The sequence below is a fragment of the Podarcis vaucheri genome, assembly GCF_965113315.1.
Source record: "Podarcis vaucheri genome assembly, chromosome: 14".
Classification (NCBI taxonomy): Eukaryota; Metazoa; Chordata; class Lepidosauria; order Squamata; family Lacertidae; genus Podarcis; species Podarcis vaucheri.
In genome coordinates, this window is record NC_138752.1 from 49014327 (window position 1) to 49040793 (window position 26467).

The following is a 26467-nucleotide window of genomic DNA, read 5'->3' on the forward strand; positions in this document are numbered from 1 at the left end:
AGTTCCTTAGACAGGGCTATCACCTCCCTGTCCTCATAATCCAAGCCTATTTCTTGCCCTCTGCACCTTGATTCCTGGGTAACCAGGGCTCTCACCATTGAAACAGTAAACATCCAGGGCCATGTTGACTCTGTCCCGGCTGGTTGCCCACTCCAGCAGGGTGGGTGGGTAGGCCCGGGCGCCTTCAGCACCGTCCTGGGTCTGAGCCATGGCTTGCATGAGCTTGTGCTGGCAGATGGGCTTGTAGCCGTCGAAAGCGTAGTCGGAAACAAATCTGCAGGGGAGGAAAAACAGAGATCCTGGGAGTCTTGGTTGACCACAAACTTGACATGAGCCAACAGTGTGACGCGGCAGCTAAAAAAGCCAATGCAATTCTGGGCTGCATCAATCGGAGTATAGCATCTAGATCAAGGGAAGTAATAGTGCCACTGTATTCTGCTCTGGTCAGACCTCACCTGGAGTACTGTGTCCAGTTCTGGGCACCACAATTCAAGAAGGACACTGACAAACTGGAACGTGTCCAGAGGAGGGCAACCAAAATGGTCAAAGGCCTGGAAACGATGCCTTATGAGGAACGGCTAAGGGAGCTGGGCATGTTTAGCCTGGAGAAGAGGAGGTTAAGGGGTGATATGATAGCCATGTTCAAATATATAAAAGGATGTCACATAGAGGAGGGAGAAAGGTTGTTTTCTGCTGCTCCAGAGAAGCGGACACGGAGCAATGGATCCAAACTACAAGAAAGAAGATTCCACCTAAACATTAGGAAGAACTTCCTGACAGTAAGAGCTGCTCGACAGTGGAATTTGCTGCCAAGGAGTGTGGTGGAGTCTCCTACTTTGGAGGTCTTTAAGCAGAGGCTTGACAACCATATGTCAGGAGTGCTCTGATGGTGTTTCCTGCTTGGCAGGGGGTTGGACTCGATGGCCCTTGGGGTCTCTTCCAACTCTATGATTCTATGATTCTATGAAATAAGCCAAGCGGGGAGCAGAGCCTGGTGCTAGGATCCTGCACCTTCAGGCAGGGCCCACGGCTCCCGACCACACAACTATGCTGCCTAGGGGTGATGGGAGTTGTAGTTCAAAACAGCTGGAAGGCACCAAGTTGGGGAAGGATGGTACCTATACAATACTGAGCTAGACTGGCCAAGTCTGAACTGAAGCCTAAAATTATCTGTGCGCCCCTTCCTTGTGTGTCCCCCTCTACGACAGGTCTGGAGGGTGGCAACATGAAAACGGGGCCTTTTCTGTGGTGGCTCCCCATTTGTGGAACACCCTCCCCAAGGAACACTCGCCTGGCACCTTCATTACATTTTCTTACCTAAGTGCCAGGCAAAATCTTTCCTCTGTAACCAGGCCTTTGGCCTTTAACTATCTGCGGTGGTTGGGATGTTTTTAATGTATTTCTTTCCCCTCTTGATTTTAATGTATCTATGTGGGGTTTTTTGTTTGTTTGCTTGTTTGAATAATAGAATCACAGAACTGTAGAGTCAGAAAGGGACCCCGAGTGTCATCTAGTCCAACCCCCTGAAGAGCAGGAATCTTAATAAGATAATACATGACAGATGGCCATCCAACCGATACTTAAAACCCTCTAAGGAAGGAGAGTCCAAGCGACTAACAGATTTAATCAATCATAATAAATAAATAAATAAATAAAATATATCAGAAGTGTGTTCAACAGTAACATGGAGCAGGGCTTTCAGTGTGGCTCCCCTGTTCTGTGGAACATAATCCCGGCTGAGATATGTTGGGAGCCCACTAGAAGCTAGTACCTTCTGAGAACTATTGAATATATTTTTATTCCGACAAGCTTTTCCAGCTGAATGACAAGTTCATACCCTTCAGTATGTCTTCGACGAAAGACAACAAGCAGGACCTGAGTGCAAGAGTACTCTCCCCACCTGTCCTTGATTTATAGCAGCTGGTATTCAGGGGCATAATGTAAGGTTACCTGATTTTTTTCAATGAATCTGGGGACACTTTTCAACTTCAATGGATTTTGTATGGGGACTGATCTGCATTGTATTTTTCGCTCCATAAGACGCACCTGACCATAAGACGCACCTACTTTTTAGAGGAGGAAAACAAGAAAAAAAATATTCTGCGCAGAGCGTGTAAGCGGCTCTCGCTTTTCTTGCTTTAAAGCAAGCAAAGTGAGAGCCGCTTACATGGCTTCTGTCCCCCTTTGTGCAGCTGTTACTTTGCTTGCCCATCCCTCCTCCTGCCTCGCTGTAAAGCGCGGCGACGCCGGAGCAAGAGGAGGAGGAGGAAACACTGGGACAGGTGCTTTGCTTGCTTTACAGTGCGGCGGGAGGACGGGCAGACGGGAGCCATGGCTCCTGTCCGTCCATCCTCCTACCTCACTGTAAAGCCAGCAGAGCAAGAGCCGCTGACATGCTGCTCTCTGCTGCGCCTGCTTTAAAACAAGAAAAGTGAGAGCTGCGCAGAGCTTTACTGCGAGCAACGGACAGGAGCCATCGCTCCGGCTGCGGAGGCATCCCTCGGCTCATGACTGCAGCGGCAGCCGAGGGATCCCTCTGCCGTCCAGTGCATTCGCTCCATAGGACGCACAGACATTTCCCCTTACTTTTTAGGAGGAAAAAGTGTGTCTTATAGAGTAGAAAATCCGGTAAATCCAGGGACTCTCCCCGGGGAAGAGGGACGTCTGGTAACCTTAGCATAACGCCTTCCACACTGGAGGCAGACCTCAGCCAATGCAGCTAGTAGCCCTCTGCTCTTCCTCTCCCTGCTCTCCCCAGCCGGTGCCACTCACTTCAGCAAGTATTTATCCAGGCTGTGGGAAGGGGCAAAGGCACTGAAGGCGGAGGCCAAGAGGAGCCAGCCACGTTCCTCGTTGTTGACGTTGGTGTTGCGCCACACTTGGTTGGCAATCTGGGCCAGGATCTCGTCTCGCAGGCTTGGGATCGACAGCCCCTTCTGCACAATGTAGTTCCCGAAGAGGACCTCCTGTGTGCCGTTGAGGCGGGGGTCGCCCATGAAGCGGAGGATCTGCCAAGGAGAGAGGGTGTGACCAGAAACACACACCCCACATGCCACAACAGAACCGCCACCCTCTTCCTCCCTCTCCTTGTGAGGTTCATTAAAAGCTGAGATTTGGGGCCAAAGGTGCTGCAATTTATATATAGAGAGAGAGATTTATTGGTGTACCAAAACATGTGTGTTGTCTCTTTTTTCAAAAAGCCTGAGGTTCTCATCATTCCTTACTCTGCAGTCTTAAAACTCTTGCATGCAAGATGGGTCAGAATTCGCTCTCATCTACATGATGTAACAGAAACTACAGAGAAATTATGAGAGTCTTAACTAGCTCATTGAACATAGATGCATTTTTACAGACTCCTTGCTCCAGCATCTTTGTACGTGTTACTTGGCCGAAGAATTGCATGGCAAAATTTGGAGGTGTGCAAATTCAGAGATTTCCAAATGGCTGCTTTTCAGTTTCGCATATTGTTCTGGTGAATTATGTAGGTTCATGTTTGCGTGCAAACTGAGTCATATTTCTTCCCTATCCCTCTCCGCCGCTGGTACGACGACACAGACACTCACGCTCCGCATTTGATCAGGAAGATTCCTCTTCACCTACCAGTTTGAAAAGGGACACGGCTTCTCCTCTCAGGCTCTCGTCTATCATTGTCAGGGAGGATGCCAGAGTCCTTGTGAGCATCCCAAAGAGCGGCTCCTGAGGGACAAGAGAGGAGGTGAATGTTAATGTGGGGTGCCACAGGGTTCTGTCTTGGGCCCGGTCTTATTCAACATCTTTATCGACGACTTGGATGATGGACTCAAGGGCATCCTGATCAAATTTGCAGATGACACCAAACTGGGAGGGGTGGCTAACACCCCAGAGGACAGGATCACACTTCAAAACGACCTTGACAGATTAGAGAACTGGGCAAAAACAAACAAGATGAACTTTAACAGGGAGAAATGTAAAGTATTGCACTTGGGCAAAAAAAATGAGAGGCACAAATACAAGATGGGGGACACCTGGCTTGAGAGCAGTACATGTGAAAAGGATCTAGGAGTCTTGGTTGACCACAAACTTGACATGAGCCAACAGTGTGACGCGGCAGCTAAAAAAGCCAATGCAATTCTGGGCTGCATCAATCGGAGTATAGCATCTAGATCAAGGGAAGTAATAGTGCCACTGTATTCTGCTCTGGTCAGACCTCACCTGGAGTACTGTGTCCAGTTCTGGGCACCACAATTCAAGAAGGACACTGACAAACTGGAACGTGTCCAGAGGAGGGCAACCAAAATGGTCAAAGGCCTGGAAGTGATGCCTTATGAGGAACGGCTAAGGGAGCCGGGCATGTTTAGCCTGGAGAAGAGGAGGTTAAGGGGTGATATGATAGCCATGTTCAAATATATAAAAGGATGTCACATAGAGGAGGGAGAAAGGTTGTTTTCTGCTGCTCCAGAGAAGCGGACACGGAGCAATGGATCCAAACTACAAGAAAGAAGATTCCACCTAAACATTAGGAAGAACTTCCTGACAGTAAGAGCTGTTCGACAGTGGAATTTGCTGCCAAGGAGTGTGGTGGAGTCTCCTACTTTGGAGGCCTTTAAGCAGAGGCTTGACAACCATATGTCAGGAGTGCTCTGATGGTGTTTCCTGCTTGGCAGGGGGTTGGACTCGATGGCCCTTGTGGTCTCTTCCAACTCTATGATTCTATGAACTACGTCTGCACTTTCTGGCCTCTGATGTTGGACCAGAGACCAAGGGCTACTGGGAAGCTGCTCCTGCCCTCTCCCAGGAAGGAACTCATGGCAAAGGGAAGGCCAGCCTTGCCCCAGCTGTCAATCAGAGAGGAAGCACTGGAGGGAGTTTGCTTTGCCCTTCCATTCTAGACATTTGCTGCGTAACTAAAAAGTAGTGCCTGAGTTTGCTCCCTCCCTCTCTCCCAATTCATTTTCCTTTTATGCCACGACTTTCAGATTGTAAGCCTGAGGGCAGGGATCAAGGGATCATCTTCCCAGTGACCGTTGTAAGCTTTTTCAGTCAAAGAGCGGGGGGGGGGAATGCTTTTAAGTGAGAACAGCTGCCTTGCTTCACTGATTAGCTATGTATTTTGGCAGAGCCGCAAAAGCAGGTCAAGGGGAGGACCAGTTTATTCTTTTGACAAGAATGGTGGTGTGGCTCAAGCCACCAACTAGAAGAGTTGCCACCTTTTATCTGGGCCAATTATGAACAGTCCAGCCAAAGCCACTTTTTGCTCCAGACTGATGCTGAGCATGGGGGCTTCTGGAAAAAGCAAGCTCAACATTTCCCTACAGTTCCCACCCACCTAAAAAGATTCTCTTTGCTCCCTTTACAAAACTGCACCAAGGAAACTTCCTTACCCCCAAGCGCTGGCATGTTGACAGCAACCTACACTTCACTGTATTAGTAGAAGTGGCATTGTTTAATTTGATCTATTGGAGTGACAAATCTACCATTGGCAATCATGTGATCATGATTCAGGAGAAACGCATTGCTGTGCGCTTGGGACCATTTATTATGAGGACAGACAGGAAGGTCAAAGTGCAATGGCAGAGCAACAGGCTTGCCTGCAGAATTTCCCAATATCAGTCTCTGTTGCCTCTGGGTAAAAAAATATCCAGTATCAGGACTGGGGAATGGCTGTGTCAGGACCACACCCTGAAGCAGATGAGACCTCCTTGTAGGAGGAATACTTTACTGCTGACTCCAGTTACAAAGGCTGAGGATGCTGAAGAGGCCAGAGACCATCTTGGCTGTGATTCCTGGAAGATGTGATCTCTGCCTTGCAGGCCTTTTCCACCTGGCCTAGGATGGCAGGGCCCTGACTGACTCCAGCTACAAAAGCTGAGTCTTCTGGCCTGGGGTATTGTTTAGTGGGAGGTTGTTGTTGGGACAGGGGGTTGCTGCTGTTACTGATAATAATTCTTTGTTTCTTTATTTTTAGATCTTATTATAATTTATGGGTTTTGTGGAACTCGATCAGTTTTGTTGTGTCCTTTTTGAGCGGTTTTATTTATTGTTTATGACTACTTTTGTAACTATATCAATCTTTTTATGTTGTAAGCCACCTTGAACATGGTTTTAACTATGGAAAGGTGGCATGCAAATAAAATGACTATGATGACTTTATTATTATTATTATTATTATTATTATTATTATTATTATTATTGGTTATAGCCTGTCTTTCTCCAAAGTAGGGATTCAAAGTAGCTTGCAGCATTTAAAAACAACATTATAAAATACAAAGTAATAAAAACAAACCAGTTAAAAACAGTAATTAAAATACATCAGAATACATCTACAGCCAGCAATTAAAATACACTTTACTCTGACAGCAGCCTAGTAATTCTGCACTTTCAATTTTCATCATCTGCACCTTAATTTGCCAAGGCCTGTACTTGGACAGAGGAAGTTTAAGAAACCCTGAAACTGCCAACCCAGAAGTCACCTCTTGGGTGGGCTGTCTGCAGAATCAAGAGACTCCGAATCCTCCACTCCCAGGCCCCAGGAATAGAGATAGCAAGGAACCCAAGCTGAACCTCAGACAAGAAGGTTTTGTGCATTTCTGACAGCACAAGGTCTTCCATCTATGAACCCTACTCAGGAGGAGGTTTGGGGATCCAACCAACATTAGCATTTATCTGACAATTCCCACCCAATGCACCACTGCTTCAAACTTTTTAGCTTTGGGTGAGCACATTGATTAAATCTGGAAATTAGCAGAGGAAACAAGAACCACATCACTCTCCTGATCGGGGCCCCGGTGCTGCTCCAGGAAGCACAAGCAGCTTAAAACCAGGCAGCAGGAGCAACTATTAGAACATTATGTTTGCTGCCTGGCAGTTGCTGAAGCAACAGCTCCTGCTAGCCAGCCCCTTGCGCTGTCCTTCTGACTCCCCTGCTGCTTCAGGCACACCTTGTCTTGAACTTTTGCCTTGCTGGACAGCTCTTCCAGCCATACCACCCAGCACTGGCAGGAACTGGACATTCAACCTGACTGAGAATGTGAAAGTTGCCGTCACTTGCCCTAGACATATAAGAAGCACAATGCACACACCAAAGCCCTTACCTTGAAGTGGGTCTGCACATACTTGCTCATGGGGTAATTGTTGATGTCAAGGGGCAGAGTGAATTGGGGGTCCGCCTGCAGCTTTGGAGGGGGGATGGGAGTGACACAGTCTTCATTGATCTGCTTGTGAACTGCAGGAAACAGAGAGGAAAGAGATGTGCAGAATTCCCACATTATAAATGAGAGGACTGGCTCCCATATAGGTAAAAGGTAAAGGACCCCTGGACGGTTAAGTCAAGTCAAAGGTGACTATGGGGTTGTGGTGCTCATCTCGCTTTCAGGCTGAGGGAGCTGGCATTTGTCCACAGACAGCTTTCTGGGTCATGTGGCCAGCAGGACTAAACCGTTACTGGTGCACGGAGGACCATGACAAATGCCAGAGTGAACGGAAACGCCATTTACCTTCCCGCCTCAGCAGTACCTATTTATCTACTTGGACTGCTGTGCTTTCAAACTGCTAGGTTGGCAGGAGCTGAGACAGAGCAACGGGAGCTCACCCTGTCGTGGGGATTTGATCTGCCAACCTTCCGATTGGCAAGCCCAAGGGGCTCCGTGGTTTAGACCACTCACGTCCCCTCTCATAAAACCCTAAGAAGCAGGGGTATTGTTATGGGGAAAGAGGAATTGATTATTAACCCCCCCCAGGGAATTGTAGATCAGTGAGGAGAACGGGGAGATGTCTTTCAGCACCCTTAACAAACTACACTTCCCAGAATTCTTTGGGGGAAGCTGTGACTGCTTAAAGTGGTTAGAATGGATGGGGCAGATGGAGCCCTAATATCCATGCAACCTGATAGACAGGATTTTGCATGGAGTAGAAACCGTGTACGGCTCGCTGTGTGACAGTCTCCCCACTTATTCATCCATCACTTGATGTGGGGTTAAGAATTGCTCATCATATATAGGCAGGGTTGGATGGGTTTAAGCCTTCTATTGCAAAGATACCTATTACGGTGAGATACCTTCAACAGATCTCAAACAAAGGTTCTGGAATATCCCAGAGGAAATTAAAGGCCAGTTGTCCACCTTGCCACCGGTTTGGATTAACTCCCCCTAGTGGAAGGATCCCAGCAATTGTATTAGCATACCAGCCACGGTGTTTAAGAGTCCAACCAACTCTGCAGGCACTTCCAGGTTTGCAACTCTCATCACTTCCCGTCTGCTCAGTACCTGGTGGGACCCAGAGAAATAGAGTCACTCTTAGACCTCTTTGCTTAGCATAATAATGAGTTTATGGACTTTATTCAGACTCATAGTACTCCAGCTGTGGTCAGACCACAGTTGGAGTACTATGTCCAGTTTTGGATGTCACAATTTAAGAAGGATATTAACAAGCTGGAAGGTGTGCAGAGGAGGGCAACCAAGATGATCAAGTGTCTGGGAACAAAGCCTTATGAGGAATGGTTGAGGGAGTTGGGCATGTTTAGCCTGGGAAAGGGGCGAGTGAGAGGAGATATGAGAGCCATCTTCAAATATCTAAAGGATTTCACATGGATGATGGAACAAACTTGTTTTCTTCTGCTCTGGAGGGTGGGACCCAAACCAATGGATTCAAGTTGCAAGAAAAGAGATTCCGACTAAACATCAAGAAAAACTTTCTGATGGTAAGAGCTCTGAAAGTGGTGGACTCTCCTTCTTTGGAAGTTTTTAAGTGGAGGTTGGGTGGCCATCTGTCATGGATGCTTTAGCTGAGATTCCTGCATTGCAGGGGGTTGGACTAGTTGGTACCTTCCAACTCTACAATTCTGTGGTCATTTCGGGAATATTTGCTGGGGTTGGACTCGACTGCCCTGGGAAGGTATCTCTCACCCAGATCTACTCCACGGACTTCAAGGAAGTACCAAGAGTCAGTGCAATCTGGCACATATGAGCACCCACAACCCACCAGGGGGGCAACAAAGCCCCCTATATCATTGCAGATCCTTGGGAACTGTAGCTCTGTGAGAGCTGTTCTCAACTACAAATCCCCAGGATTCTCTAGTGGCAATCATGACTCGCAACAAACCAATATAGGCTTTGAGGGCAGCCACCTTTATTGCTTTTTACGCCTGCTTTTTTTTTTACCCTGCTTTTTATGCCTGTTTTTTTTTTAAAAAAAAAGGAAAATAAATTAAGGCAAACCTAAATGCTGATTTTATCAAAATTTTGATCATTTTATAAAGTGTACTTTTTAAAAAGACTGTTGATTTTCTCACTATTTTCTTATATGGTATACTACTTTATGTAAACTGCACATAGACAGATAGATAATAAGTAAATAAATACATAAATAGTGCCTATAAACCCTCAAACTTTACACATAGTGCTGGATCTAGGTTTTGCAGTGGTGGGGGACTTCAGGCAACATGCCCCCAGTGGACCCCCTCCCCTCCCAGTGGGCTTGCCTCCTGCCCACTGGCTGTTGCTGCTCTCTGTTCAGCTACTCTCCTCCGCTGGGCCCAATCCATACAAGGTTCATTCACCGCTCTAAAAAATGGTTAGATCTCCGAGCATGGCCAAAGTTAAGCCAAAGCACAACTCAGTCACAAATCTAGGTCTGTTGCTCATATGTGGAATGACTTTCAAGGGTAAAGGTGCACAGGCTGCATGAGAATAAGGTACTAGATCAGGGGTCAGCAAACTTACTGCGCCTCGGGCCAGTGTCTCCAGCACCGATCGCACAGCGGGCCGGAGGGTGGGGGAGCGCGTGCGCACACGCTATTTCCAGGGCACTTCCAAGTCGGAGGAGCACCGGAACTAGCTTGTGTACATGTGCACGGGCCTCTGACCCGGATGTGCACAGGAAATAACGTTTGCACATGCGCAAATAATGCTTGCACATGTGCACAAGCTATTTCCAGTGCTCCTCTGACCCAGAAGTGGGCAGCCGTGCAGTGCAGCACCGGTAAGAGCGGACGGCAGCAGCAGGTGGCGGGGGTTGCCGTGGGCCGGATAAATGAGTCCCTCAGGCCTTATGTGGCCCGCAGACCTTAGTCTGGGGACCCCTGTACTAGTTGCTAGGTCTGACATGCAAAAAAGGAAAGGAAAGGAAAGGAAAGGAAAGGAAAGGAAAGGAAAGGAAAGGAAAGGAAAGGAAAGGAAAGGAAAGAAGGAAGTTTCCAAAGTATCTGCTTTCCTGATAGGCAGGAAGGAATTTGGCTTCAAGGAAACTTCTGCCATGAACTGTGCTGTGCTGCTGCTCTGCATTTCCACAGAAGCAAAGAGAAAAGAAGAGAAATTGGCACAGGATCCAGCTGCCTGAGAATTTCAACTTCCATGTCAAAGAGAGAAAGAGATGTTTCTAGACCTCATGGATACTAACACACACACACACACACACACACACACACACACACTCCTTCAAAGCCTATAAGCAACAACGCCTGATAAAACATTGGAAAACAGAGTGTGTCTGAATAGGACCTTAACCTGAGGTCAGAATGGGCAGAGCTGCAGAGCTCTGTATACTTTCTTGTTTCTTCCTGGGGCCGGACGGAACAGCAATCATTGTGTTATGCAAAGTTACTATATTTGCATAGAGAATTCATTTTCTCTCTCAAAGTGCCAAGCACACACATTCTTGTGTGTGTTTGTGTGTGTTCAGAATCTACTTCAGCCGAGGAACTACTCCAATCCATGCCTGGCAAGAGGGCAGTGCCCACCATGTTACCTGTTCATTTTTTTTCCTCTCCTCCTCAGCTCTCCGGCGCTCCTCTTCCTTTCTCTGAAAGCAGAGTGCATTTCCATGGTCAGTGAAGCACTTAGCCCAAATCCAACCCTCTCCTGGGAAAGTGCAAGGCATTTTGGAGCCTGGGCGCAAAACCCACGATCTCATAATGATTTTGACTGGTGACTATTTGCATGTCCACCACTTGATTCAGACTCTCTTGCCTCACCTAGTCCCTTTATTTTGAAAGCCCGTGATTGGAAGCCATAGCAATTCAGTAAGAATGAAAGAGTCCTTGCTAGATCAGGCCAAAGGCCCATCTAGTCCATTCCTCTGCTCCCATCGTGGCCCACCAGAGGCCCCTGAGAAGCCCACAAGCAGGATCTAAGCACAGGAATGCTCTCCAGCAAACTGGCATTTAGAGGCGCACTGACTCCGACAGTAGAGGGAGAACACAGAGATGCTGCGGATTGGACCTTAAGCATCACGCACAGCAGACACTCTGCCACTCAGCCACGGCCCGTCCATGCAGTTGTCAAAGTGCCAAGAGATTCTTAGCAGGCTTTCTTGCTACAAATGAGCATTTATCACGCTGCTGCCAAACGTGTGTCGACCCTCTGCGCCGAAGGCAGGGCTAGTCGCCTGCATTTAAAAACGTCTGCAGGCAGCTGCCATGCCACAAGTGGCCTTTCATGCCTCTGCTCCTAACCCCTGCATCACTCCGCCTGGGAAACCTTACCCTGCCATGACTCACTGCTTCTTCGTCCCCATCCACCTGGAAGCGGACGCTCTTCATGGTGTCCGTTGGGCTGCTGCCTCTGTGCCTGAGCGCTGGGGCATGTGCCAGCTATAACCCTCTCTGCCAGGCAGCTGCTCCAGTTACCGTTGTTTGCTTATGGATATGGCTGAGTCACACGTTAACCCTTCGCATGAAACTGACACTCAGGATCCCCTCTGTAAAGCTAGGGATGGGCGAATGCACTGGTTTGGGTTTTCCATTTTTTCCAATCTTAAGATCAGTTCTCCACATTTCCACATCACTTTGCAAAAAAATAGTTGCTGCTGTTTTTAAGACTTCATGGAAACCCACCAGCATTTTAGCACATATTTCTCCGATTTCAACAAATCCCACTGGAAAAACCCTTATGTCCATGCGGAGATGGCAGTACTGAATCAGTAGCTCGTGTGCTTTTAGCTTGCACTCTTTATAAAAGATTTTAGTTTATTGCCCCTCTACCATAACAGGTCGCTCAACCATTGCTACTGTGTCCTTTCTCCTAGCAGAACAAGATAACCAGGTGACAGCAAAAACTGCCACATTTTGCACAGGGGCAATTAGAATAAGATCTATCTGATCATTGATGTAAACCTCTAGAATACATTTTGTATAGTTAAGTATTTACCTCTATCTTCAGTACATTTTATATTATTTTATTGCTATGGCTAACGGCTGATGCCAATGAAGATTCTTCTTATTCTGATTCTCCGAATGTACACATTTTTGCATGCAATTTTACCCAATAAGCACATTTTTTGCAAAACAAACCCACCTAACGAAAAGGCATATTTGCATGTTGCTTTCACTAACATACACATTTTTAGGCACGCTTTACAGAAGCATGTGCATTTTTGTACATGTTATTTGGCTGGAGAACTGCACGGCACATTTTGAAAGATGGCTGTGTCGCAGTTCATAGATTGTTTTGGAAAGGGCAAATTTTGTAAGTTAAAATGCAAACTGAATCTAATCTCTTCCCCATCCCTAGGCAAGGCTCAGTTCCCCATCCGTGGTGGCTGGTATGGTATTAGAACTGGTATGGATGAAGGCAGGGAGACCAACGATAGGTGGAACCAGTGCCAATGGCAGGCAGCTCCCCCCACAATTGGTTGTAAGTGATAAGGCAGACTGGGCCCCATTCACCCTAATGGTCCAGCCTCTGGTGCCCTCATGCAAGTGCTGAAACCCAGATGAAAATGTGAGAGACCATCAGCTAGTAATACAGAGGAGATCCCCCTCAACTACTGCATGCTTCTCCTCTCTGGTCCTCCACCATCTCCCTTCAATCTCTTTGCTTCTACCCACATCAGGGCAGGTATCCTTAAGGGCCAGCCAAGAGGTCTCAAAACAGTGCGAACTAATAAAGGCATCGTGCTAATATGGAATGTGGCGTTTTTCTTGGGGGCCAATACGGCTTCCTTTCGTTTTCACTTTTTCACTTCTTCCTAACACCTCTCTCGTTGCTCTGACTAAGGTTGAGGGGAAATGATTCCCGAAACAAGACGTGAACCAAAGCCCAGCAATCCTTCGAAATTTGCACTTCTCTGAATTTTGCAATGTCGTTCTCCTACTCAGAAAAGCGAACAAGGTGCATTCCAGCTAAACATCTGGAAGAAATTTCTGACAGTGAGAACTGTTCAACAGTGGGAGGCTGTGGACTTCATTGGAAAACCCAACAATGAAAAATTGTAAGTTTATAAAAAGCACAATATACCTGCATCTCATCAATTAAGGGTGGGGCAGGGATACAGCAGGCTTTCAGAGTCTCCTGCCAGACAGGTAACACAGGTTTGGATCTATTCATTCGGGGATAGCGGGGCATCTTTGTGAGTCTAAACTGCTTCAAACAATCAAGCCAACCTGCTGCCCTTACTATGCAAACCTCTGAACAACTGGAGGTGGGGTGAGGAGGATGTGCATTACGTGACGCTTAGACACAAAATGCAATGTTTAAAATTGGATGGAGCACACAGGTGAAAATGCACATTCAACTCAGCCCAGATTCCCCATTTAACGGCAGGAAAAGAGAATGCAGTTGCACTCAAGTCCTGCTGGCAGGTGTCCAGTGCGTCTCATTTTGCCTGCTACAAAATCCCCTTCCCTTGCCACCCTCCAGGCTCCCACCCCTTCTCTACCAGTGCCCAGACAAGACGGGACTCACCTTAAGGTATCTCCTGCGATTCACATAGATGCGTACCAGGCACCTGACCTTGATGAGGGTTCGACGCAGCCTCCGGTACCTTTGCCTGCAGGACGGGAAACCCCCCGGTACGGAGGTGGGAAAGATCACACCCAGCCTCAACAACACTTTCTCCTACCCAAGGCAAAAAACCAAAATAAAAGACGATAACGGACAAACAGACCAGACACAAATGGCACACGTTTAACATGCAGAGGGAACAGGCAAATCAAAATTCAGATGCTGAGACACACCTAGTGTTCTTCACCTGTCAGTCTGTCAATCACCTGTTGTCAAGATGACATCAGGTGGTGCTGTGCTTTGCAGCCTGCTGGGACTTCAAAGAGGAGTGAAGGGCTGTTTGCAAAAGGGCTTTCAAACAGCCCCACGCTCCCCTTTGAAGTAGCACCCAGCAGAACTGCGGCCTGATGAACAGAGTCCTACTCTCTGCAGGGAACTTAGCAGGATTCAACCTCTGATCATCAGCTGGTGAGCAGGGGCTAAATCCTGCAGAGTAGATTGGGCCAAATGCTGGTTGGACCAATGCAGAATTGAACGCCAACCTCCCACAGGTCACTGATGTCACCTGATTGGCAGGTGGATGTGGTTTTTAAAAAGGCTCTGTGGTCGAACCCCGGGATGGGCCAAGGCTGACCCACTAGCCAGTGGCTCCCCATCCCTAGCCTCGTGTTGCGCAGTGTAAGATGTGATGTCATTACGCTGCCTATTCCTCTGCCCCAACAATCCATCGTGCAAGTCAGGGGTGGGGATGATGTATGAAGATGTGACGTTACGCCACGTGCGTCACGTCTGACATAACCACAATGGCGATGGCTGGTGCTGGTCCATGTTCTCACACACCCTCCCCAAGCGCACACAGATGCCTGTCCTCCTCTATCTCTAGCGCGGAGAGCATGTTGCAGCTGTGCACCTGACAAGATAGCCCCGGGCCCGCGCCTGGAAGAGGATGATCTTGTGGCGGAGGGCGAAGAAGCGTTTCTTGATCAAGAAGCCGCGGGTGTACCGCTGCAGCGTTAGAGCTGCCATGTGGACAATCCGTTCTCGCTTCCCTTCCAAGTGCTGGTAGACATTCTCCTTCATGAAGAGCTGGGGTGAGGAGGGGGAGGGGAGCATCAGAATAACTCATTAGTTAATTAATTGCACTTCTCTCCCACCTTTCCTCCAAGGCGATCAAGGGTGGCGTACGCAGTCCTCCCTTCTCCTGATTCTTTCTCACAACAACCCTGCGAGGTGGGTTAGGCTGAGAAGCAGCAACTGGTTTCCAAGGTAACCCAGTGAGCTTCATGGCTGAAGTGTGGATTTGAACCCTGGTCTCTCCTAGGTCCTAGTCCAACCCACTGCGGTGTCTCTGGGTGGCTGCTACCCACACCCAACTTTCCTTGGCATTCAGTTATCCATGACATTTATACAACAGCTTTCCCGTCAAAGCACTTGAGGGCCAGGAGGACCAACTTCAATAAAATATTGGGGGGCCCAAGTAACCCCTGCCCTGTATAATTGATCACATGATGAAGTGCACGCACACCATTTGACTGGCAATGCCCATCAATTGGGGGGGCACCCTTCTCAAATATTTTGTTTTGGGGGCTGAAGACCCCTTGGCCCCTAGGAGTTGGCTCCTATGCTGGGGGGCAGTTTCTGTTTTACAATAACACATTACAATCTAAGAGACATAATGTGAAAGTAATAAACAGGAATGGCAAAGAGGAAGAAAACAAATCCATTCTGGTAGGCCCCATGAGAATACCACAGGCTTTTTCATACTCTTTTGTGATGAAGTCAGTGATAATGGCCAAGCGGAATAACCATAATCATTTATTACTCGTACCTTGCCCCTCTGACTGGGTAGCCCCAGCCACCCTGAGCGGCTTCCAACAGAATATAAGAAAACACAAGATACAGCAAGCATTAAAAGCTTCCCTACACAGGGCTGTCTTCAGATGTCTACGGGAGGTTGCATAATTGTTTATCTCTCTGACATCTGATGGGAGAGGCAGTTCTTTGGCCGAATGGGAGTTGGTCCAAGCCCAGAGGCATAGCTAGCACCCAGGGGTGGGGCAAGCTGCCCACGGGGGCAGGGGTGAGCATCCCAGGGGGTGTCGATGTCACCCCCCCTCAGGGGTGACACCCAGGGTGGACTGCACCCACCGCACCCCCTTCCTCCAAGCCTTGCTGGTGGAGGGGGCTTAGGAGTCTCATTTCTCCCTCAGATGCAACCAGGTGGAATGGTTACAGATGGAGACACTTCTGAGAGAGGAGGATCTCTATGGCAGTTAGCTCTCCCAGCCTGGCCAATGGATGTGGCCTTGCTGCCTCCCCTCTCCCTCAGACGCAGGCAGGTGAACTGTCCATTCACCTTGGTCAGCTGAGAGGCGGAGAGACCCCAAGGCTCATCACTCCATGACAGAAAATCTAGGGGTGGGAATTTCCACGCTCCAAGCTGCCCAACTTACAACCATGATTATCAAGGAAAATGGCGGCTGTACCTTGGTGGCTCCAATGCAGTACATATCGGGGGTGACTGCGCATAGCTTCTTCAGCACTACCGCACTGTTCCACGCATCAGGGATCATGCCTTGTTTGATATCAACAAGGCAGCGGTACCTAAAGAGACAGGCTGAGGGTGTGATTAGGTGCCCTCCAACTGTTGCTGGACTATAACTCCCATCATCCCTCATCACTGGCTATGCTGGCTGGGGCTTATGGGAGTCAAAGTCCAAAAATACTTTCTATATACAGTGGCACCTTGGTTTACATACGCTTCAGGTTACATACGCTTCAGGTTACAGACTCCGCTCACCCAGAAATAGTGCTTCAGGTTAAGAACTTTGCTTCAGGATGAGAACAGAAATTGTGCTCCGGCAGCACGGCAGCAGCAGGAGGCCCCATTAGCTAAAGTGGTGCTTCAGGTTAAGAACAGTTTCAGGTTAAGTACGGACCTCCAGAACGAATTAAGTACTTAATCCGAGGTACCACTGTACAGTTTTATTTTTCCTTCTCACCCAACAAAGGATACTAAGATAGTGCCACAACTGAACAAAAAGTCAATTGCCACCCTGGTCAGCTTCTGGAACAGGGGCAAACACAGCAGCAAAACGTTTTGGGCTGGCTCTGCTAATAAACATGTGGTTAGGGGAGCCCTGGTAGACACTGTATACCTGGGACACTAAATAAAGCTTTTGACAAAGTCCTTCCCCACCAAAGGCCCCCCGGGCAAAATTAGCAAGCCTGCCTTTCAGAGCCTGCAATTGCTCTTCCCCTTCCTTGCCTTCTTGGGTCAGAGCCCTTGTTGACCATACCTTTCAATGAACGTTTGGAAGGGGATGCGAACGGGAAAGCCCTCTTTGCGGATGCGGATGGTCTCCAGAATTCCCGAGTACCGCAGCTGGCTGCTGACTACGTCAGGCTCAAAAAGTCCTGGCTTCTGGTTGAGGAAGAGCGAAGGAGAGCATTGGATAGGATAGTAAATGAACTGACTGGTTCAGGATTCATATCGTGATAGGAGAAACGAGCCTGACAGAGTGTGAGAGAGGAGCTCTCTGGACGACTCAAGACCACTGGGTGATCAGGCCAGAAGAAGCACTGTTTAGTGACAGGCCTTCCTTTACCTGTGATGGATGACTCGGCATCCATCAATTTCTGGATGACTCAGCAGGTGCCAAAATACTATTGAGGAGACAATTGGAAGGAAATGAGTGGGGGTTATGGAAGGGCAGTAGAAGGAGAAATAGTTTAGAGACCATAAGGCAGCATTGTAGAAGCTGCGGTTCTGCAGGAGAAGCTGCAAGGAGGGAGAGGCTGTGTTAGCACTGCAAGTGGGTGGGGTGATAGTGAAGCCATTAAATGTCATGATCAAAATTTCCTGCACTGCAGGGGATTGTACCAGATGACCCTACCATTCTATGAAAATGCTCTTGAGGGAGGGCCATAGTTCAGTGGTAGAGCACCTGCTTTTGCATGCAAAAGGTCTCAAGTTCAACCCCTGGCAGTTCCAGGAAGGGCTAAGAAAGACTTCTGCCTGAAACCCTGCAGAGCTGCTGCCAGTCAGTGACAGCAACATTGAACTAGATGGACCAGCAGCCTGGCTCTGCAAAAAGGCCACTTCCTATGTCCCTTTCCCCTTAGGACACAGCAAGTCCATACCTTCTTATTGTTGGGTTTGATGCAGCGGACGAAGAAAGGGTTACATCTGCAGAAGAAGAAAAGAAAACACACATACGATGGGACTATAAAATTTCTTCATCCTGAAAGTGGTGCATATTGAATGGAACTGGCTGCTATTGGCATGAAGGAAGAAGCTCCCACTGGCACGAATGGGAAATATCCTGCTCATGCAAACAGCAGGTTCAGGAACCCCTTGCTCCCCCCACAACTTGCCATGGTCCCGATCCAGGTCATGGGTCAATTTAAAAACCACCCGCATACAGTATCAAAATCACCGCTGCTTCACTCTACGGGAAGCAGCAAATGTGCAAAGGACCTAAATCTATTCCTTGCCACCTCTAGTGAAGGGCTGCAGCTTAGTGGGAGAGCGCCAGCTTTGCATGCAGGTTAAATCCTCAGCATCTCCAGATAGTAATGAGAACGTCTCCTGTCTGAAACCACAGAGAGCTGCTGCCAGACAGTATGGACCATACTGGACTAGCTGTACCAATGTTCTGCTTTGACAGGAGGCAGTTCCATCCCTTTATACAAGATCTGTAACACTGAGGACTAGAATCTTACTTCATTTTCAGGGGGAGGATCTTAGCTCAACACAAGTTCAATCCCTGGCACTTCCAGGCAGGCCTGGGAGAAAACACCGTCTGAAATTGTTATGTACTGAAGTTCTCACCCTGGGCCAGCAGGGGGATACTGTAGATAGTTTTCACTCAGGTCCACGTCAGTTATTTTAGGCGGGAAACCCTGGGTTGTTGTTGCTACAATGTTGACAGCCGGCTGCCTATAAAAGTAGGCCGGCTGAGCTGTTTGCTGTTCAGTTCTGTCCAGCTTACAAATAAAGAGCTGCTCTGGAGAAATCGCTGTGTCGTCTGCTATGTTTGCCCACAACTTAACAGAAATCCTGGACAGCCACTGTGTGTCAGTGAAGACATTGCTATGTCTTTGAGGAGGGACCATAGCTCAAGGACTTTGTTTTGCAATTACAGATAGGTTGCCGTGTTGGTCTGCCATAGTCAAAATAAAAAAAATTCCTTCCAGTAGCACCTTAAAGACCAACTAAGTTAGTTCTTGGTATGAGCTTTCGTGTGCATGCACACTTCTTCAGATACATTTCGTGTGCATGCACACGAAACCTCATACCAAGAACTAACTTAGTTGGTCTTTAAGGTGCTACTGGAAGGAATTTTTTTATTTTGTTTTGCAAGAAGAGGTGCCAGGTTCAACCCCTGACATCTCCGGGCAGGGCTGGAAGAGAACCCGGAACAGAGGGTTTTGGACTCCCTTGCCTGCCAGCCTGCCAGGGTCCTGATCCGGTTCATGGGCCTCCCATGCCAGCAATTTGAAAAGCTATTCACACAAGTGCTTGCCCTATGCCTTCCTCACTCACCTCTCCATTTTATCCACGAGGTCCGAAAGCGACTGCTGGAATTTCGCTGCCACCGTGTGGGACTTAAATTTCCGCCTGCTGGTGCTGCTTCTCCCCATCATGGTCTTCTGCTGAGCTATCAGCTGGGCATGGCTGTAGAACAGGTTGGCCACCATCTGGGGCAAGAGCAGAGGAGACATGTTGTAGGGGACATTTTGGGAGCCGGCGGAACATTCGCAACTCATTCCGTTTTCATCCAGCTCTCCCTGAACGGAGGACGTTTGCTGGGGGATCTTGGGCAAGCCACTCTCTGCCAGCCTAACCTACCTCGCATGGGTGTCGTGAGGATGAAATGAGAACAGGGATAGATTATAAGGATGGATGGATCTGTCCGTCTTAGTTTCTTCCCCCCACCCCATCTTAAATTAGTTTGCCCCATTTCAAGATCAGATTGTGATTTTTAAAAAAATAGTTTGCATGAACATTGACACTCATTTTCTTGTGCATTTCCCCTGATACACCTGTGTTTATACACCATTCGGTCTAGCAGATGCAATTGGCAAGCAATTTTCCTCAGTACACTGCAATAAAGTAGTACAGTGCAGTATTTCTAGGCATTTATTTCCCTGCATGCACACGTTTTTGGGGCTGGAAAACTGCACTGCAAGGTTAGGAGAAGTGTGACTTTCAAAGGATAAGCTATGCTCTGATCCTCATAGTCGTCTGGAAAGTTATTAATTAAACAGGTTAGCGTTAGAATCAGTGCCGTACTGGACGGATTCCTTCCCCATCCCTAGGTGAGAATAGTGTAGACCAGGAGTGGTTGAGAGGTCTGATATTTCTCCCCTACCCAATACCTCATCTATTTTTGCAGCTGGGTCAAAAATATAAATAAATAAAAACAGAAGCAACCCCTGGGGAGTGCAGAGACATTTAAACCTCTCCATCCAGCACTGTACCTTGATGGGCATGCAAATCTGCCCCTCCCTGGTCATCAGATTCATAATTTGATGAACACGGAGATGGCAGTAACTTTCCTTAAGCTAATATACACAGATCAGCTGAGCAGAGAGATCTAGGCGTGTGGGTTTGTGTTTGCATGAGTGCAAGTATGTGTGAGGGAGTTGGCCACTGCCAATTTTGGCCATACCTACCCCTGGTGTGGGGTCCCTGAATGGATCGGCCAATATGCCCCTCAGGACAAAAAATGTTCAATCACCTGGATGTACACCAGCCCTGCAAAGTAGGTTATGCAGAGAGATAGTGACTGCTCCAAGGTCAATCAGTGAAGCCAGGAATGACCTTTAATTGTCACCCATTTAGACAACCCATATCTGCAAGTCCCCATTCCTATGCTTCCCACCACTGTTGGAAGTGCAACAGCGGAGATAATTCCGTGTGTAACTTAAGGGTTAATTCAATTAGTGTTAAAGTCAATGAGCAGCGGGGGGGGGGGGGAATAGGTGGAGGTGTTGCTTAGCAACCAGGCAGCGTGGCATGATGCTTGCTGAGGTAACTCATGCTCTCATTGGCTGTGCAGTTCTGAGGGAACTTTTTCCTTCCTGTTTGTGTTGTTGTATGTCTTCCTGCTATGAACAAGGCCCGAATTAAGAAAGACATTACCTCTATGTTTATTTCTCTTCATATTATGTGGTTGTTGTTTTGTTGGTTCAATTAACCCAGTTAAGTTTTATCAGTCTCTTTTCTCTCTGGACTCCATCTGTATTATTTGGGTGACGCTACTAACAACAGCCACACCACACTGCTTTGCCCTACTCTTCCAAACACAGAAGCCATCAGAAGCACTGGAGCCAGCCGACCTGAGGCCATCCCAAAACACCTACTTTGATTTTGCTGTTGACAAAAAGCTCCAGGACGTCCAGGCGAACCTGATCGTAGTTTTTATCCAAGAACTTGTGTACCTGCAGTGGGGTTAAGAAATGCATTATATTTTCTGAGCCAAAATATAGTCTATGTGTGCAGCACCTCTCCAGTCAAAGCAGGGAGAAGTCTGGCCCAGGCGCCCTTACTTTCTGTGCTACGCGGGGCTGAAACTGCTGCCCTGATAATAACTGCTCCTCAGTGCCACTCTGATCTTGGCAGGGCCAGCTGATGCAATGCCTAGGCAGGCTGGAGCTGCAGCCCAGATGGTGCTGTGAAGGCACAGAGCACAGTCTGCCAGGCTTGCAGTGGAAACAGGGTGACAGTGGCATAGGAGGGGCTGGAGGCTGGGGGTCCCGGGCACCAAGCACCTTATGTGTGCAGAATGTACCCTGTTCTTCCTCTTTGTGTTGCTCCTTCCCAACCACCCGGTGTCTCACCTGGTAGGTGACTTTGCCAGCATAGTGCTTGATGGAGAATTCGGGTAGCGGCATCTTCGGTTTGGAGTAAAGCGGGTTGGCGCCGTGGTGGTAATGACACTTCTGGAGAAATGTGTGATCCGTGGCCTGGCAAGGTGGAGGAATAACTGGGTCAGACTAGCAGTGCCCCATGTTGTCCACCCAGTGGACGACATTCAAGTTCACCATTGCTGCAAACACTTTCCATTTTAGGCCAGTGGCGTCTACCACTGAGACAGACGAGGCACACTTTTTGAGTGTGAAAGAGGAAGAACCGGCCACCTTCTAGAGCCATTCACCATGGTTCTGCACAAGTCCCTCTGCTGCGTGAGCCCAGAATGGTGACTCAAACAGAGATGCAAGGGACAGACTCTTTGAAAGACAGGCCGCTACGCTTTGCTTTTGCACTGAGAGTCGTTGAATGATCCAACCACAGTATTTATGAAGACATGAAACATTGGCCAACGCTTGCTTCCAGAAATTCTGGTGCTTTCATTCCAAGGCTCTTTGATCATAGAAAGAGTGCCACCCCCTCAAAGGGGGATAATTGCTTCCCTTGCCTCCATAAATGAATACATGGGGAAGGTGCTTCTGAGCAAAAGCAGTTAGTTGTCATCCTGCGACTAGAACGGACTTTTAAAAAAAAATTATGCATGGATTCTATGCAGCACCAAGTGGTACCTGAGGGAAACTGCTCTGGTCATCCAGGATCCTTAAAATCCCATAAGGCCTTTGGGCAATGAGGTCAATGCAAGGCTGGTTGTCATTGAAAGGTATTTCTCTCCACTCAAGATGCTCCCGGATATATTCCTCCTGAATGCAGAATGTATTTATTAGTTAGATTTGTATCTGCTGCCCCTCCACCCTCACCAAATGAACTGACGCCTGCAGCTCCAGCTGCTTTCATTTACTTATTTATTGATATTTGCATCCTGCCTGTGACAAATTTTCCAAGGGGACACACATCATTTAAAAACAAATGACCAAAAATAGCAAGCTATAACAAAAAGAGCAAACAGGAAAATAAAACATATCAGCATTAAACACACACACACACACACACACACACACACACACACACACACACACACAGTGCAACATAGCAGCAGATCCATCAAAAAATGTGATGCCCTAAAATCCCAAGAATGGTGGTGATGGTGGATTCTGGCCTCACCTGCTCCTCCTTGAAGACAATCTTGTTGAAGAAGAATTGGAGATACTCATTTGCGTAATTGATGCACAACTGCTCAAAGCTGTTGAAGCCCAGATCCTATTCAAAATTCAGACCGTGAGTTTAAAAAATGTGTACATGCAGAGCAAAAGGCTACTTGAGGTTACCCAGTATAGAGGAGAAGAGCTCCATAGCCCAGCCTGCCATTCTCGAACTGAGCCTGCCTCTGGGAATATCAGAAGCAGCAGCCATTGTTCATCAGGGGCAAGCAGGGCACGGCCCCACTAGTCTCTGTCTGTCCTCTGCCAGCCCATACCTGCCTCCTGCCTTTCTTAAAGTCCAGTAGGTGGTTCTGCCTGCTGGCTTCCCCCTCCTTGGTCTCAGTGCTGCCCCATGAAGAACCCATCAGGGAGGAGGATGGAGGCAAAACGAACATAAGTTATCTCTGCCTGTTTTTCACTATGGCTCCCTGCCTTCCACCCAGTGCCAGATTTATGTATAAGCTAAACAAGCTATAGCTTAGGGCCCCACTCTCTTGGGGGATCCCCAAAAAACTTAAAGGAAAAAAACCTGGATGTACATCTCCAAAATATAAGATAAAAAATAAATCGCTTTGATAAAACACATATTTTGTTATGTGCAAATGTCGTTAGATACCTGTTAGGTCCATAAATTACCATCTAGCATACATTCAACACAAAAAACAGTGACAATTTGTTGTTGTTAAAGGACAGCTGGACGTATAAAGGGCCCCATTACCTTCAGTAGCTTAGGGCCTCATCAAACCTCAATCCGGCCCTGCTTCCACCCAGTTAGTCCCAGAGAACACCAACCACCTCGACGTGGCAAGCACTATTCTGGGGGCACTGGGGGTGTGTGTGTGTGTTATTCCATCCTTCTCCTCCCCTGTATCTTAGGTCCTTTGTCAAGGGACATTTGTGTTGGGCACCAAATAGCAGTTTCTGGGGAAGGCCCCGGTTGTAATTGGCTGAACGCTTCTTCCCTCACCTCAAAGCCATAGATATCCAAGACGGCGATGGACAGGGTATCTTGCCTGGGGTAGGTGAGCCTGTTAATCCTGTCGATGAGCCAGTTGAAGAGCAAGGAGTAGAGGATCTTGGCAATGGCATCTCTGAGGGAAAGAGGAAAGAACACATGCACAAGCGCTGTGGGCAAAGAAATGGAAGAAGACAAGGCCACCAGCAGGGGTGCTGAGGGTGAGTGGCAGTATTTACACATGGCTCTCTCCATTACGGTTGTGGAGATGGATGGGGCTTCTGCTTACCTGGCATCAACGGCACTGTCGACAGTGAGGGGTGTGTATATCTTTTCTCTCATGGTTTCCTGTTGAGAAAGCGAAGGAAGAAGAAAGATGGCCTCCCTCCGATGGTTGGTACCAGTCACACAAAATATCATGTCCCCCCCACCACCACTTCATGGAATCTCCCCTGTCTTAACATCTTTCCATTTTGATTCTCTGGCCCCATATCTGCACAAACTTATTATCCCAAAATACAGACGTGCTTTTACACTTGCAAGACTGGATGTTTTGCCATCTGCGGTACTTGAGGGTCGATTCCAAAAGATCCTGCCTGAGAAACGTCTTTGCCCCTGTGGAGATGGTAGCACCGAAACAGCGGAACATGTCCTCCTGTCTTGCACTCTCTACAAAGACCTGAGGAACAAGATCATCACCCCACTCCTACTAAGCATCCCAGGGCGCTCAACCACTGCCACAATGTCCTTTCTTCTATCAGATCAAAATGAGCAGAAAACAGCAAAGGTTGCTAGGTTCATAGCAGGGGCGATCAGAATAAGAGCCACTAACTGGCTGCTGATTCAGGACTTTAAATTGTGCTCTTATATCAAATTTCCCTTTCTGCGTATACTGTAATGTTTTACTGTTGCTATGGCCATTGGCTACTGTGAATAAAGTTTTATCTATCTATCCCCCGTCCTAATCCACAGGTGCTGCTGGGCTCAAACTGGAAGCTCTTGAGTCCATCCACTGTCCCACCAGGTCAACTGGCTGGGGGGCAAGGATGACTGCAGTAATCAATGAGATACCTCTAGGCAGAGCCTTTTTACCAAGAAGTCAGGTGACCACATTCTCCTTCCTGCAATGTAACATATAGGGCATAGCAACCCTCTTTGGTCTAAGCAATTCATCACTAAGGAAAGGGAAGCACTTGTCCCTCCCTGAGCAACCTGCTGAGTAACCATGCCTATTATTACTATAATTTATGGTGACGTTTATATAGAAGCCCATAATAAACAAACATTCCCTGGGCAGCTTACAACAAAATATTAAGAGCACAATTTATTATAATAATAATTAAAAACTAACAGACAAACAATAGAGCCCGCCTGTGGGTCAGTGCATCTGGCTGTTAACCCAGAGGCTGGTGGTTCGAGACAACCCAGGAACAGCTCTGAGCAGGAGGCCCTGCATTGTAGGGCGTGGGACTAGATGAACCTTGGGGCCCTTCCAGCTCGACAATTCTATGATTCTATAATTAAAGGTGACAAATAGATGCATTGCATAGAAGCAGCACAAAATATTCAACACTCCAGATTTTTGGTTGTTGTTTTTTTATAATGGCTCCCAGTACGTTTCCGAGCACAATTCAAAGTGTTGGTGCTGACCTTTAAAGCCCTAAACGGCTTCGGTCCAGTATACCTGAAGGAGCGTCTCCACCCCCATCATTCTACCCGGACACTGAGGTCTAGCGCCGAGGGCCTTCTGGTGGTTCCCTCACTGTGAGAGGCCAAGTTACAGGGAACCAGGCAGAGGGCCTTCTCGGTAGTGGCGCCCTCCCTGTGGAACGCACTCCCACCAGATGTCAAAGAGAACAACTACTACCAGACTTTTAGAAGACATCTGAAGGCAGCCCTGTTTAGGGAAGCTTTTAATGTTTGATGTATCACAGTATTTTAATACTCTTTTGGAAGCTGCCCAGAGTGGCTGGGGAAACCCAGCCAGATGGGTGGGGTATAAATAATAAAATTATTATTATTATTATTATTATTATTATTATTATTATTATTATTATTATGAAAAGCAGTTCAGAATTCCAGGTAAGAATAAAAGGGTCTCTGCCTCCTGAGCCCTTTAATTGTTATTGTTGTTGTTTGGTTGGTTTTCAAATCAAAGTTTTACAATCACATATCCAATATATAACATAGAAAGAAGATTCCAAGGAATCTCCTGGACTTCCCTCGTCCCCTTTGGGGGTCCTATTGTTAGTCATTTCCTCCTGCATCTTTTATAATAATCCAAATATTTGACATCTCCATCATCTCCAAAATTCACCATTAAACTACAAGTGTTATTCCAGCCCTGCTAACAGTTTTAATTGTTTACAATGGTTTTTAAGATAAATTATAATTTTCCCCCATTCCTTATTGAAATTTTGGTCTTCCTGATTCCTGATTCTTCTGGTCATTTTTGCCAATTCGGCATAACACATCAACTTAATCTGCCATTCCTCTCTGGTAGGGTCCCTACCAGAGTCCTTTAACTATTCTTGGCCTGGAAGCAGAGCAGCAGACAGCTGCCCTTCAATGCCCATCCTCCCACCTCCGCACTCAGGGCTGCCTGCCCCTTTACCGTCACTTTGAAGGTGATGGACTTCTGCAAGCCCTCGGGGGAGATTTTCAACAGATCAGCCACAACGCGGATCTCCCGGGCGCTCACCACCGAAGCCACCTCCTGGCAATCTGTCTGCAAAGCACC

General features: G+C 47.7%; 1 protein-coding gene across 4 annotated transcripts in view; it reads right to left on the reverse strand.

Moving 5' to 3' along the window:
- MYO15A (myosin XVA) overlaps positions 1–26467 on the reverse strand; it is a 115763-nt gene that overhangs the window by 60752 nt on the left and 28544 nt on the right. For all 4 annotated transcript variants that reach the window (XM_082199565.1, XM_082199564.1, XM_082199566.1 and 1 more), the window contains exons 11-29: positions 26342–26455; positions 24017–24075; positions 23740–23863; positions 22735–22830; positions 22242–22373; positions 21543–21668; positions 21066–21143; positions 19243–19397; positions 17838–17883; positions 16994–17118; positions 16181–16298; positions 14605–14780; positions 13656–13740; positions 10720–10773; positions 8159–8240; positions 7071–7201; positions 3601–3696; positions 2773–3008; positions 96–274 (exon numbers count right to left, since the gene is read on the reverse strand). In XM_082199565.1, the coding sequence (XP_082055691.1) occupies positions 96–274; positions 2773–3008; positions 3601–3696; positions 7071–7201; positions 8159–8240; positions 10720–10773; positions 13656–13740; positions 14605–14780; positions 16181–16298; positions 16994–17118; positions 17838–17883; positions 19243–19397; positions 21066–21143; positions 21543–21668; positions 22242–22373; positions 22735–22830; positions 23740–23863; positions 24017–24075; positions 26342–26455 (2212 nt within the window). The remainder of the gene's footprint in view (positions 1–95; positions 275–2772; positions 3009–3600; positions 3697–7070; positions 7202–8158; positions 8241–10719; positions 10774–13655; positions 13741–14604; positions 14781–16180; positions 16299–16993; positions 17119–17837; positions 17884–19242; positions 19398–21065; positions 21144–21542; positions 21669–22241; positions 22374–22734; positions 22831–23739; positions 23864–24016; positions 24076–26341; positions 26456–26467) is intronic.